Source organism: Toxotes jaculatrix, chromosome 13, assembly GCF_017976425.1.
Source record: "Toxotes jaculatrix isolate fToxJac2 chromosome 13, fToxJac2.pri, whole genome shotgun sequence".
In the NCBI taxonomy this organism is placed as follows: Eukaryota; Metazoa; Chordata; class Actinopteri; family Toxotidae; genus Toxotes; species Toxotes jaculatrix.
Window position 1 is genome coordinate 4559053 of NC_054406.1, and position 13721 is coordinate 4572773.

The window sequence follows — 13721 nt, forward strand, 5'->3', positions numbered from 1 at the left end:
CGTGCATCTCTGTGTTTTTCCATCAGCTGAGCCTGTGTGTGAGAACGCAAGATGGATCAGATTAAGTGTGTCAACTGCATGTGGATAAAAGCCCCTCTGTGACCTGAGGATATTTCGACACGCTCAGACGTATCAGTCACTCCTCTGTCAGTGTCACCCCATGTTCCCTGCGTGTGAAAAATTCTCATTTGTCCCGCAGACTGAAACGTTTGTCTCGCAAAGTGAAAAAAAATGTCCCTGGTATTTTTATAGCCTGTGTTTGACAGGGAAACCGGAATTGCAGTAAAATGTGACAGGAAAAAAATGATCGCCTCCCTTTTAGAGGAAGAAATCTGTTGAACCGTTGCGAAATATGTTTGAGTAGGCTGCAATAAAACTGCTGCTGGTCATAAAAATACTCTTATCACTCATGCTATTGCTTTACCTTGTGAAACATGTTCCTGTTTTGTTAGTTCAAGAACAAAACAGTTTGATCCACTTGTACTGTAAACACTCATGGACAGCAATTTTTCCATCACTGAAGGTTGTGAAATCCAAACACGGCTTGCAGGAGCCAGTGTGAGGCTTCCTGCTGAGTAATGCTGCACACGGGCCCATGTGCAGGACATGTTACTCCTAAGATTAGAGTTTTTTAAGCATCCTGACTTCAACAAAAGGACACTGACTGCGTGGTGTTCACTCCTGATGTACATTTCCCAGAACAAATGGGCAGATATGACGCTGTGATGTGAGCCTGGGTGAGAGTATGTGCAGAGTCATGAAGTTGGGACACTGTGGCATGTGATAAGGCTATTAGAGAAGGATCTGGCCTCCTTAAATAACCAGGATTTAAGCCCTCCATGGTGCCATTGAGAGAAAAAGAGACAGGAGAAGCTGGTTAGGTTGTGGTAAAGGGCATGGATGGGGTGAGAGGTGGAGATTTGTGGTACACAGCAACGGGAGGAGGAACAGGAGGAGGAGGAGGGGTGGGGGAGAGCGAAGAAAAAGCTGAGAAGCTGACTCAGAGTCACAGAGAGGGAACATCCTGCTTTGAGTCTTGCGCAGCGTTAAGAGGCTGAGTCAGTCTGCAGTGCGGTGGGAAAATCATGTCCTGGAAAACGTCTTAGTGTAGGATCCATCCCCTGAATTACAACCGCATACGCAAATGAACCCGATGCACTCTGCTCAGGTGTCCAGGGGTCCACCTGTGCAGTTTCTCCTTTGTGCTGATTGTCATGCAGGGTTGTTGCTTTGCAAAGACTCAGACAGAAAACTGAAAAACTTGAGAAGTTTGACTTTTAAACTCTGTTGGAAAATTTTTGGTGGGTCCATGTTCAGAAACTCATGTTGTGCACACAAGCAAATGTTCCTTATTTTAAGTTCTAGTGGAGTTTCCAAAGTTTCGTAGCTATTTAGTAGCTAACTTTATCTGTCTTTACAGCAGCCTGATAATATGAACGTATTGATCATATTGCTTTAAAGTGGTGGATGTTTTCTTATTTTGGCAAAACAATCTCACCACAAAGTCGATTGAATAGCAGTTCTGGAGCTTTTGATCGTCTCACATTTCATCAGCAGATGCGCCTTAAGTTACAGACTTGATGCTTTAACAGCACTTAAATAACTTCACAAACTGTAAAACTCGCCCCCAAGTCAAATCTTGTTTTCCATGATCTTTAAGAAGAAAGTGGTTTAACAGTCAAACTTTACTGATGCAGTGAAACTGAATCTGTGATAATAACAGTAAGTGACAATGCCAGAGAAAGCTGCAACTGATGCAACAGAGGATCATGATGCCATTGTGGCTCCATACCACCTTTCTCTCGACCTCAGGGAAAGAAGAATTTCTCCTCGTTTTGGAAAGCAGGGATCAGGTGAAAAGGATTATGTGCTCAATAAACCCCAAAGTCTGAATCAAACCTCAGTCATCCTCAAACTGCAGCCTTTACAAAGCCTCGCAAATCACTGCGTGGTTTCGTAAGAGAGGCTGGGAGCTACTGTACGGGGGAACCAGCTGGAGTCTCAGCTGCACCTCGGCTCTCCGTGTGTTTCAGTCACTGATGCTGCGTCCAAACCAGACTGAACTGTGGGGTCCACGTGAAAGTGCCCCATCACACAGACTTCAACAGAAGGGGCCCTGCCAGTTAAAATTAAACTCAGCAAAGTTAAAACAAAGACAGAGCTTGTAGATCATTAGATTAGTGGACATGGCATCAGTATATTTATGTTGTTTAAGAGAACAGAACAATTTTTAGCTAAATATAAACACAAATTTCATGTATGTTTGATGAGTGATCAGTAATTTCAGTCATTTATCAAGAGAAAATGCCTGCGTTTGCAGGCTCTGCTGCTTTTTTCTGTTTTACATCATCGTAATTTAGTTTCATTTAAAATAGTTTTGTGGTCTTTGACTAATGGACAAAAAAAAAGCCGTATGAAGATGTCACCTTGGGGTGTGGAAACTCATCATCGGCATTTTTCACAATTTGTCGACCTAATGATTAATTCATAACGAAAATAACTGTTAAAGCTCTTTGAATCATTAACTACAGCGGTCTCTCTGACAATGTATCATCTCCTAAGGCTCAGCGATGGTGGTCAGCTGATGCACTCACACATGCACACATTCACACAAAGGTATTATTCACATGCCGACCCAGTGCGTTCTAATGCCACTTACATAACTCTACATTACACATAATGGAAACAAACCCTAGAACGACCTTTGTTATACACTTGCATGCATATTCTGCAGGTGATAAACGAGGAGGAAGATATAAACACACTTGGTAGCATGAAACGCAAGTATATTACATGACCTCAAAGTGATTCTGAGAAAAGAGTCTTAGTGTGGAGTTGTTACGTGTGCTTCTCTCAGCTGGTGGTGATCCTCAGAGCGTCACCTTTAAACAAATCAGCGAGCGGTGACGACATTTGGAGCTAGCGTACACTGAACTGTCTGCTTGCCAAAAGGCCTTTAGGCAGATTACGGCTCTTTCTTGGTGATGGAGCGACAAGTTGTGATCAGGCCAATCCTCTGATGTCGGACACAGGTTTGATTCAGTAGTCTAAGCTCTCCGGTCACTCACCTTGATTAAGATTCAAAAGATCTCTGTCGCCCTTCAGCATCACCTCTAGTTGTTTTTAGACTTTTATTCCAAATTTGACAAACAAGCTGTGAACTCAACTGATGTTGTTATGGCAAAACTGTGAGCAGGGCAAACTTTAACATTACATACAGTCATTTGATCCATTGTTAATATAAAAATATTGAGTACTGTGTTAATATTGACAGTCTAAAGATATTGAGTGTAAAAAGTCTTAAAATTAGCTGTTAAAAATCCCACCATTTGTAACTTCGAGTTGTGCAATGACAGGTCATGTCCTCACTGCCCTCAGTGACGGCTGCATTCCCATCTTATTGTGCAGTCGTTTCTCATATGAAAGTAAAACTTGTTTTTGGAAGAGCATTTTGGTCACTGAGCTATTTTAAGATCCCTGCCCAGAGGCTGAAATGTGATTATCTGATTGTTCAAGCCTGGTAAATCATTTCAAGCTTTGCCTGATCTGAACTGTGTATATTGTTGTTGGTACTGCACAGACATGTTCATGCAGCAAAACAGACTCTGTCAGAAGTAATCCTGGAACATGATTGAAATAGGATTATTCAGAGAGATCAAGTTATGATAAGTCTGCACTATATTGTTTGGTGAAGACTTTGGCGGCAGTGGATAAAAGACAACAGAGCTTTTTCTTATATTTATAGCTTCAACAGAGCAGTGTTGCTGACATCTGCTTCTGGACTCTACTTTTGTTTTTACAAAACTTCCTTTAAGACTCTCAGTGTCCCGATCATGCAGAAAACAGAGGAACAGCTAAAACAGCTCGTGTTTTTGTCTAAACACAGATTCATATTGTCGGCACTGGGTCTTCATCTGTATGCCAATCATGTCAGCTGGGCGAGTGGTCAGCATCACTGAAGGCAAACAAAGCTGAAATTCATCTTGGACGTCTGGTGATGATGCAGGCCACAACAGACGGCCAAAGACAAGTTTGCTATGGTGTGTATTGTTGTATGGCAATGCAGTCTGAGTCATCGACCACGAGTGTCCTCATTGTGAGCGCTACAGAGCTGCCAACACCCACCAGCAACGGCTGTCCACTGGGTTATAAAAGCCCTCCTACATAAAAATGTTCTGTGGCGGTGGCTAAAAAGCAACTTTCAAATTAATAAATGTTGATGGGAATAGTTTCATTCAAAAATGCTTTATACAGTATCCATTCAGAAAAACTGTTGCTGATTAAAACCCATCACAAACATGTTTGAAAGCATATGTCCTATAAATAACAGGTGTTTCCTTAGTACTAAGTTATAATGTTGTAAACTTTCATGGCAGCTGTCAACATGGAGAAGTTAAGAAGTAGTTTTTCAATATTTTGACCATAAAATAAAGAATTTTTATTCTGTACCTTATTTTGGACTACATGCTAAAGGTGATGGTTTGTTTTTCCATCAGCTGCACTTGAAAAAATTCCAGCATGAGGAAGTGGATCAGTCATCAGCATCTTCATTTTCTGTCAGCCCTTTTTCATAAACCGCTTATTAACATATATAACGGATGGACTGTAGAACCCACGATTTATAAACATAACTACAGACTTGTTGGATTGTGGAACCTAGGATTTGTTAACATTTGTAATTGCAAGTGAATCCCTAACTTGGTATGAATGGAATGGTAACTTCCTAAAAAATATAACCATTTTTATTAACAATTTCTTACTGTAATTTCATTTTTATGCCATTATTTTATGCAATAATTAATTTGTAGAAGAACTTTGAAGCTAAAAAAGCACTTTTTTTTTAGTGAAGACATTGAATTCAGTTCAAGCCTCCTTATATGCAGTCTATGTTAAAATCATAGACCGTGTAATGGTTCAAATACCCGGCAGCCATCTTCGATATGTTACCGCCCCCTGCTGGGCGACCCCGTACATATATGTACGTTACGTCACATCCGGCCAGATTTTTAAACTGAACGCGGAGAGGTAGCGGGCTGGACGCGATGGTACGTTGAATTAATCTACCGCCATCTAACTTTAATTATGAAATATACTAAGTTTGTGACTCGCTGAAGTGTGTTTTCTTTAAGCAAAGTGTCATAAAATTGCGTTTTTTGTCGAGGAAACGTCGTTTTGAACGGTTAAAATCGGTGAAATGTGGGTGCTGCACTCCTGCTAGCTAGCTAGCTCACAAACATGCTGCGGTTTCAGACAGCCGTTATTTCTTATTTTCTGTGTTGTTTACAGACTGGAGACATGCCTGCCACGTCCAGCTTAAACATGCAAAGGTTTGTCTGATTTTTTTGGTCACTTTCTGTTACTCCTAGCTCATGTGAACGTAGCGGTAGTGGTTGTGAAAAGTTGTGCATGTTGTTCACACAGAAAACGACATGCTAACACTAGCATTGGCACTAGCATTAGCGCTAGCATTAAAAACTTCAAACTTTTCAGTGTTTGAATGTGGATTCTGCAGACCTTTCCAGCGAGGCCGGGCCTGCGGTGGCCCTGTCCTTTCCTGTAGTGTCTGCTAGAGAGATGTGAGGCTGTTTGAGGCCCTGCTGTGACTCTTCATGGCAGGGTTATAGGTAAACCTCAGACACACCGTTTAGCGTTTATCGTGTAAATTAGATTATTATTACTGAAACCTTGAGCGTGCCTTAATTCTGCGTAGTGTTTTGTATTTTATGTACAAGGGAAAATCCCTCGAATCATATCAGACATGTGCCATAAAAGAATGAGTCGGCAGGTTTTCACTACCACCGAAGATTTTATCAGATGGTAAAATAGACTGTAATTAACAGACTACATAACTGTGCAATGTGTTTAATTTAGCACCCAGTCCTATATCAGCCGTCACACTCTCATCCCTTCATGGCAAATAATGCATGACGTGACCGTCAGTGAAATTTTTCTAAAACTCAGTACTCAGCAAAGTAAAATGCTGTTTTACAGGACTGCTGAGATGAAGCCAAGCTCTGCCCCGCTCAGACCTCCTGACTGACATCTGGTACTCATGAAGGAGGAAAATAAAACATTGATCATTCTGGTTTGTGTTTTTTTTTTTTTTTTTCCAGGATTGGATTTCATTAGAAAGTTTGTCAGTTGAAAGTATTTGCTTTGCATGTCACTTTTGCCATGATCTACCCTCATTTTAAGCTCTTAAAATTGCTTGTTAGTATATTGTTAGTTTCATTATAGTCCAGTAGGATTTAAATTGCAGTCACAATAAAAACCTGACAACTTAGAAATGTCTTTGAGGATGAAATGCAGGTTGAGCCATGTTGAATAGGGAAAGGGAAAAAAATTAAGCTTTGAGAGTCAGCGAACTACTTTTTTGCCAGTATCACCTTTGAGACTGCCATCATAATGTACTAGTTCAACAGTTTAGCGTAGTAGCAAGTAATGAGTCTAAAGCAACAATTAATTTTGATGTACAACCTCACCTGTGGTTTGATTTACTGCTTTATTTTCTGTGTTGTTGTGAGGCTGTGGTGCCTTGGGATGATCATTTTTGACTGATAGAGAAATGGTAATAAATTCCGGCCCTGGTGCAGTGACAACAATCTGATAATCCCAGGTCTTGCTGTATATCCATATTGTTGTTGAAAAGTAAACCTGTAGGTCTTGTGCAGACCTTTCCAGCGAGGCCGGGCCTGCAGTGGCCCTGTCCTTTCCTGTAGTGTCTGCTAGAGAGACGTGAGGCTGTTTGAGGCCCTGCTGTGACTCTTCATGGCAGGGTTATAGGTAAACCTCAGACACACTGTCAGGTGTTTATTCTTCTTCTATCCATTGATCATTGAAGGTGAATTATGTGTTACGACTAAAAGGGGTGGCACAATGGTGCAGTGTCACCTCACATTAAGAAGGTTGTGTGTTCACAAGCGTGCTGTGGCCTTTCTCTGAATTGCCCCTAGTTATGAATGGTTGTCTGTCTCTGTATATCAGTCCTGTGATTGACTGGTGGCCTGTTCTGTCAGCTGGGATAGGCTCCAGCCCCCCACCCACCCCGACCCTGCAAAGGATAAGCAGCTATAGCTGATGGATTGGAGATGACTTCAGACTCCTGCTGCAGCTGAGGAGGGAAGAGGACCTGGCAGTCAGTCGAAACCGACATTAGAGGGATTACAGGTCTGCAACTAGACTATTAACAACAATGAAAAGAGTGTGATGAACTTTTTTTCTACTTTGGACATTTAAATCTACTGTTTTTGGTAGTCATTCATCCAGAGCAGTTTACAACTCTCCTACATGGTAGAAACCTACAAATCATTGAAACACTCAATATCATACTCAGCATCCTGAATTTGCAAAGCCACACTGTGAAATCTAATTTTTTGTCACTTTTGCACCCTCAGGTTTTCAGGACCTTCCTGGATTCTCTGTTGGGATATCGCCAGAAGATATCAGGTAGAAATGTGTTTGCTGCAGAAAACAGAATGTCAGTACTTAATGTAAAATTTGAAGAGCTGAAATGTAGTTTATGGTTCAGAAGTCAATCATGGGTTGTTAACCAACATTTATCAGTAACAACTGTGATGTGATGTGAGGAAGAAATACACTGAATGATCCAGACCCAAACCAAAGCATATTTACGTGGTTTCATAGAAATAATCAAGCTTTTACTGACCTCTACCTGCAAATATTAGGAACTGCATCGTGTTCTTTACAGCAGAGACGCAATAGAAACATCGAGTAAAGAGGTAACATGCTACACACTGCTGCTTTGTTATTTGGTTATTTGAGGTTTGAAAACGAGTTATACTTTGACAAAAAGTGTTTGCGTTTGTGACAAAAGGACCAAAGTGGGTCAACATTTAATCTTTCTTACAATAACTGAATTAATAGAACTACTTGGCATCATTTGCTCAAACTTCTCTCACCATATTTTAAGCAAAATCATTTTTGCTTAGTGACAGTTTTTTTCCCCCAATCTATACCAAAATGCTAATTATTTAAAAAAAAAAACAAAACCCTAGATTATATCCCTCATACATGTATTATTAGTTTTTGTACTTAAAGGATTTGAAAGTGTTGAAATAAACTTTATCTGAACACATTTGCTGTAGTTGTAACTTGTTTGTTATAGAAACTGTTTTGAGCTTGTACAGTGATGTTAAAACTGGATTTACAAAGAAAAAGAAACACATTGACAATTCATTAAACTGTTGGTTCTGATTAGACAACATATGAAAGGTGTGAAATGTGAGGAATAATTTACCATCATGTTTGAGATTGTGTAAACCCAAATGTCTGTGCAATAAACCTGAAAATGAAAGATCATTCATGAGCTTTGGTAAAAGGTTTGAAACACTGGTCAGTGTATTGTTTACACTGAGGCAAAAAAAAAAAAAAGTTTAATACTGATTAAGATCCACTTGAGGGCGCTGTTTGTACCACAGACCCGGATCTTATGAACTGTGAAGAAAAGTTTCAGAGTAAATCAAAAAAAAAAAAAAAAAAAAAACTTAAAATCTGGGAATTTTATTTTACTTCTGTGTTTGTGTGGCGTATCGACCTAAAGTTGGATTCATGTTAAAATTAAAGTGACAAAACAAATTATGAACAAATGAGCAGCACTTTGCTTCTGATTTGTTTAAATTTACTTCTTATAATGGGTTTTAGTTATTTAATGTCTTTGATCATATGGTATTTGATGATTGTTGATATTGAGTATTTATTGCTAATCTGTCAGTTATTTTCTGTGAGGTTGGTATTATCGGTTTCTGATCTGTCATGTCAGTGAAGTAAATTTTATTCTGGTTAATCTACATAAAACGTTTAAGGGGTTTTCACTGAGACGGTGACGGGCTCTGGCAAATTGAAATATTGTTATTAAGTTTGCACATGGGTAAATACGGACATTTCCTTAGTGAAAATAATGTCGAGAATTGTTTTTGTTTTATGTTTTTTTTTTTTTTTCTTTTTCTTTTTCTTTTAATTTTATTTACCGTGGACTGAGTCGTAAATCTGGAGCGGACGTGACGTTATTACTTTCGGTTTCAACAGCACTTTATGAAGGCGCAGTCCTGAAACGAACAGGTGAGTTGAAAAAAGTAAGTTGCCATCCTCACTCAGACCTACAGAGTTAGATCCAGTCTGCGTTTGTCGCTGTATGTTCGCCTGTAACGAAAATATCAACGAGGAAACCAAAAAAAAATCGACGCACAATTCCCTCGGTCTAGTTTAGAAAGTTTGACGGGGTACTTCAATCTGCAAACAAGATGATGCTCGTTGATTTCTACTATTATAACCGATGCATTCACTTTTTTCATGGACCTAAATCTTAATTTGAATGTTTTAGTTCATCTGCCCGCGAGCGACACATTTTGTTTTTCCTTTTGCCTGAAGCGTTACTTTCACTTTCGGTGAAACGTCTTCGACTCACGTCGCCCAGAAACTCGAGAGATTTTCATACAACACGTAATACTCAAAACACTTTAAAGTGCATTATGTGTGTTAACCTTTGCTCTCACAGAGTTTCCAGATGGAGAAAGAGGGGAAGCACGACTGAGGTTTTGGGTTCGCCGCATGTTTTACCAGCTGATAGGTGAAGAGGAGGAGGAGGGGTGCTGAAGGTGCTGCACCCCTGTCATCAGCCGGGACAGGCTTTCATCGTAAGTCATGGAGCACAGCATCCACATAAAACACGGTGTTAGGCGGTGCCAGTTCAAACATAACAACTGAAACAAAACATCAACAGCAACAGAGAGGCAGACAAAATAATAAGCAGATAATATGACATGGTACACTAATGAACTAATGAGAAGCAGATGAGACATGATAAACTAACCACCGTAACAAGCGAAAGAATTCAGTTAAATGATGAGATCATATCTGTCCTGTACTTTAGGAAAAGTTGTGTTAATAAAACATGCTCACAAATGAATAGAGAGACTCCAGAGTGTTGTCATGTGGTACATAGACTCCAAAAATATTCCTGTTTGAGTGGCATCTGTCAAAAACTACAGTACCCAGATGTTTTAGGAAATTAAGTCTTTTATAAGCATTAAACTACATATTTGTGACCTGTTTTTACAATTAAGATTTTTGTTTTCAGTAGGAACAAATGGGTTTGGGGTAGAGTGTCTCAGACAAAGTAGGGAAGTCAGAAAATATTGACTACAGACTAAGACATTGTTGGTTTTGCTTGTCATGGTATTAGTTCACTGTAAGGAACAGCGTACACACTACACAGACATAGTATATGCATTTGTTTGTATGTGAGGGAGGGTTTTCTTCAGAATAGATGAAATAAGTTGAAAAAAATTGTCTTTGAAAGTCAGAAATCTCAGCTCCTGAAAACATTTTTTTTTACAGTCAGTCATCAAATCAGTCAATCAATCAATCTGCCAGGAAGTTAAATCATGTGTCTCTTTCCACAGTTGCTGTTCGAGTCATGTGAAGGAGCTCTCATGCTTCGGGTGAATCAGCAGCGTCATTTCATAGTGAAAACAGCTGAATGTCCTGAGGTAATTAAAGGTTCCCAACATATTTACAGGATTTAGTGGTGTCTTCACCCCTCCCTTTCCAAGTGTGTAGGAGAAGATTTGGTTGCCTTCATGAAGTGTAAAAATGTGGCAGGCTCTGTCTAGAGCCATTGTTTGTTTGTCCATTCTGGGCTACTGTAGGAACATGGTGGGCTCAAAGGACTCATTGTGAGCTAACCAAAAAAATGTTTAATTTCTGTTCGTCTTCAAGCTCTTTGATTGTCTATATTTCTCTGGCTACTTTTCTCAGATGGATTTTACAGTGGAGGCAACGATTCATTTGAATCTTTTTCGAGATGAGACAAAGGTGCGAGAAATCCTCAGGTCACAGGACTTCGAGATGAGAGATCTGGGCAGAAATCAGGTGCGTGTCAGGGGTTCGTTTTGGAAGCTCAAATGTGTGAGGGTCAGCTTGGAGCAACTTCTTAACTCACAAACCCAGACCAAGACGACGCCATTCTCATCCTCACCAGTCCAAACTGTTTCCTCTAAAGCCATTTCCACACTCTATACCAACAACGGCTATGTGTCACATGGTAACAGAGGCAGGTTAGAATCCAGAGACAAGGCTCTGCGTGGTTCTCCGTCCTCACCCAACAACTCTGCATCTTGGGTGTCAAACGCTTCCCACAATCCTCCAAGCTCTCCGGAGTACAGAGCTTCATCTTCTCCAAGAGCAGACCAGCGTGCTTCATTAAGGCACGGAAGCGAGTCCTTTGTTGTTGATGCAGATGTGTTTAAGTACGCAGAGCAACTCAGGACAAAATACATTCACATCATCCAGGAGAACCATAACGTTGAAATGGAAGTGCACGAATCTGGTGATAGCTCCAGCATCACTTTACTGGGCAAGAGTGCGAGGGTAGCCGTCAGTAAACTACAGGACCTCCTGGATGATCTCAGCAAATCACTACGCACACAGGACGTTCCTCGGACAGACATAGATCACAAAGGTGAAGCTCTTTTAGAGGCAATTCGGGAAAACCGTGGCATTTACAGTTCAGTGCTTGTGTGTGAGATGAACGACAGGCTTCACCTCATTGGACCGTCTGTCGAAAGCTACGAGTTAAAGCAGAAGCTGTTGGGGAGGCCGGTTGACCAGTCACAACAGCGTACAGGAAGGACATTAAAGAAAAACCCCAGGGGGAGGAGTAGCTCCCTGCCACCGATGAACCGAAAGAACACAGGAGACGGTGGAGCCATCGCTAATCGGTCTCCTGCAGGAGCTGCAGGTTACTCCCCATCAAAGCCTGTTGCAGCTGCAGGTTACTCTCCATCAAAGTACCAGGATAATGAACAGGAAGTTGCCAAACCCGAGCAGAGAACTGAATCTCGTCTTGGTCAAAATGGAGCTTTAGGGAGAAGAAGCCGCTCGGAGTCCCGCGGAAAAAAGCGTGAAGAAAGGCCTGATGGCTTTGTGCAAGAGAAGGAAAACAAACAGAAGTCTCCTAAATCACTGTTGCAGCCTTTACTAAGTGTTAATACAAATATACGACAAAGGCTTAAAAAATTGAGAAAATGAAAAATGAGCAGTGAATCTTTGTTAATGAAAGAAGACAGCACTGAGATCCTGGTGTTATCTTTCACCATTTGATGTGTTTAAATACCTGCTAATTTTTTATTAAATAATAGATTTGAAGAGGCAGTGACATTGTGTTGTAATAGTCTTACTGATACTGGATTTTTTAGAAACTGTTATTTGAGCATTAAAGGAAATGTTTGACATTTTGGCAAATACACTTTATTAACATAAGTTCTGATTTTACACAGGCTCATGCTCTCAGAGCCAGACCAGCTGTTTCCTCGTGTTTCCAGTTCAGTGCTGAGCTAATCCCAACCACCTGCAGGTTGAAGCTTCTTTTTTATTGTACAAACACTGTTCACATTTACCTTTCAGCAAGAAAGCAAATAATTGTATTTTGCAAAATGTCAAATTATTTCATTAAAAATAGGGCTAAATTCGTCTTTAAAGCGGATGAGAAAATCATTTTCTGAATTTGTTTCTTTTCAAAAACCCAAAGAAATTTAATTTTAAAATTATGTTTGGACAAAGGAAAACAACAAATCACATTTATGAAGCTTAAACAAGAGAATATTTGGATGTTTTACTTAAAATGTGCAGCTCTTTACATTTTTATTAGATTTATTCTTTTTGACCACAGGGGCTTGTTAACTGGTGGATCATTATGCCGCTGCTGGTGTTGATCTTCTCTTTCTCTCTACTGTACCTCAAACATTTATTTGACATTTCTGTTCCAAAAATTTTGGGACAGAAATGTCCACTCTTTTAAATCTGCTCTTTTAAATGATTATTGTTGAAGTGTAAAATTTTAATTGGTCAGTCACGTTGATGAAGGTTGTGACTGACCCTACTTATGTCAAAATTTTTATTATACTCGAACAATAATAACGTGTCCATACTGTGGTTTATGAAGCAATGCACTGTTATGATAGGATTAGTATGAGAACAGTCTGACAAACTGACATCTCTCACACAATTGTATTATTGTACCTAAATCTGCTCAGTGGATAACAGCATGAGCTGAAGGGCTAAAATGTAACTCATGTAAATGTGAGAACAGAGAAGTCACTATAGAAACTAATTACACAAACCACCATGAAAAACAATAACATGAAGTACAATAGGTGATTTGAAGGCTCTTTGAGTGTTAATTAAATGTGATAGTGACATATGTTCATGTTTAATCTCCATATGTTTGTGCTGCACTGTAATTACATTGCGTGTTTGTGGCCACTGTCAGTGTGCACCTCTGTTACCTGCTGTAACACCTGAGTCCAACATCTAGATGGAGACAGAAGCAGATGAGAGAGCAGGAAGTGAAACACTTCCTGACAGTCATTTAAACTGAAGATGAGAGAGGAAGTAATGACAGCTGATGAGCATCTAACAGGCAACTGTAGTTACAGAAAAAAAACTGCAATAGTCTTAATGGATGTTTGACGGGATACTTCTGCCATTACACAGAAAAGAACTACAGATGAGACACATAAGGAGAAAACATGCTGTCAGGAAACATGTGAACACTCTACAGTGGGTAGGTGTTGTGTATTTCTGACAAATAATAATGTTTCAGTATGATGGTGAAGTCCCTTTACTCATAATTTTCCTATCAAAGCTTATGAATTTATGATTTAAAGAGACCACTCAAACAGGGCTGCACTGATGACTATAAT

The 13721-nt window shown here is 39.9% G+C and overlaps 1 protein-coding gene, 1 long non-coding RNA gene and 2 other non-coding genes across 4 annotated transcripts; all 4 read left to right on the forward strand.

Annotated features, from left to right (window-relative positions):
- Positions 1 to 5000: 5000 nt before the first annotated feature.
- LOC121191587 lies at positions 5001 to 8473 on the forward strand. The gene is made up of 5 exons (XR_005895123.1): positions 5001 to 5045; positions 5287 to 5327; positions 5992 to 6085; positions 7017 to 7167; positions 7395 to 8473. It is a non-coding gene; the product is annotated as an uncharacterized LOC121191587 (long non-coding RNA).
- Positions 5507 to 5641, forward strand: LOC121192535. Its single transcript, XR_005895211.1, has one exon. It is a non-coding gene; the product is annotated as a small nucleolar RNA SNORA9 (small nucleolar RNA).
- LOC121192536 lies at positions 6666 to 6800 on the forward strand. The gene has a single exon (XR_005895212.1). It is a non-coding gene; the product is annotated as a small nucleolar RNA SNORA9 (small nucleolar RNA).
- A 638-nt stretch (positions 8474 to 9111) lies between the features above and the next one.
- On the forward strand, positions 9112 to 12636 carry si:dkey-154b15.1. Its single transcript, XM_041052794.1, has 3 exons — positions 9112 to 9653; positions 10422 to 10508; positions 10777 to 12636. Exons 2-3 carry the CDS (start codon positions 10452 to 10454, stop codon positions 12046 to 12048), a joined length of 1329 nt encoding a protein of 442 aa, XP_040908728.1. The 5' UTR covers positions 9112 to 9653; positions 10422 to 10451; the 3' UTR covers positions 12049 to 12636.
- The last annotated feature ends 1085 nt before the right edge of the window (positions 12637 to 13721 follow it).

Coding starts and splice junctions, on each gene's coding strand:
- si:dkey-154b15.1 (XM_041052794.1), top strand. CDS start 10,452: ATGCTTCGGGTGAATCAGCAGCGTCATTTCATAGTGAAAACAGCTGAA. Junction 10,509..10,776: donor AAACAGCTGAATGTCCTGAG/GTAATTAAAGGT, acceptor TACTTTTCTCAG/ATGGATTTTACAGTGGAGGC.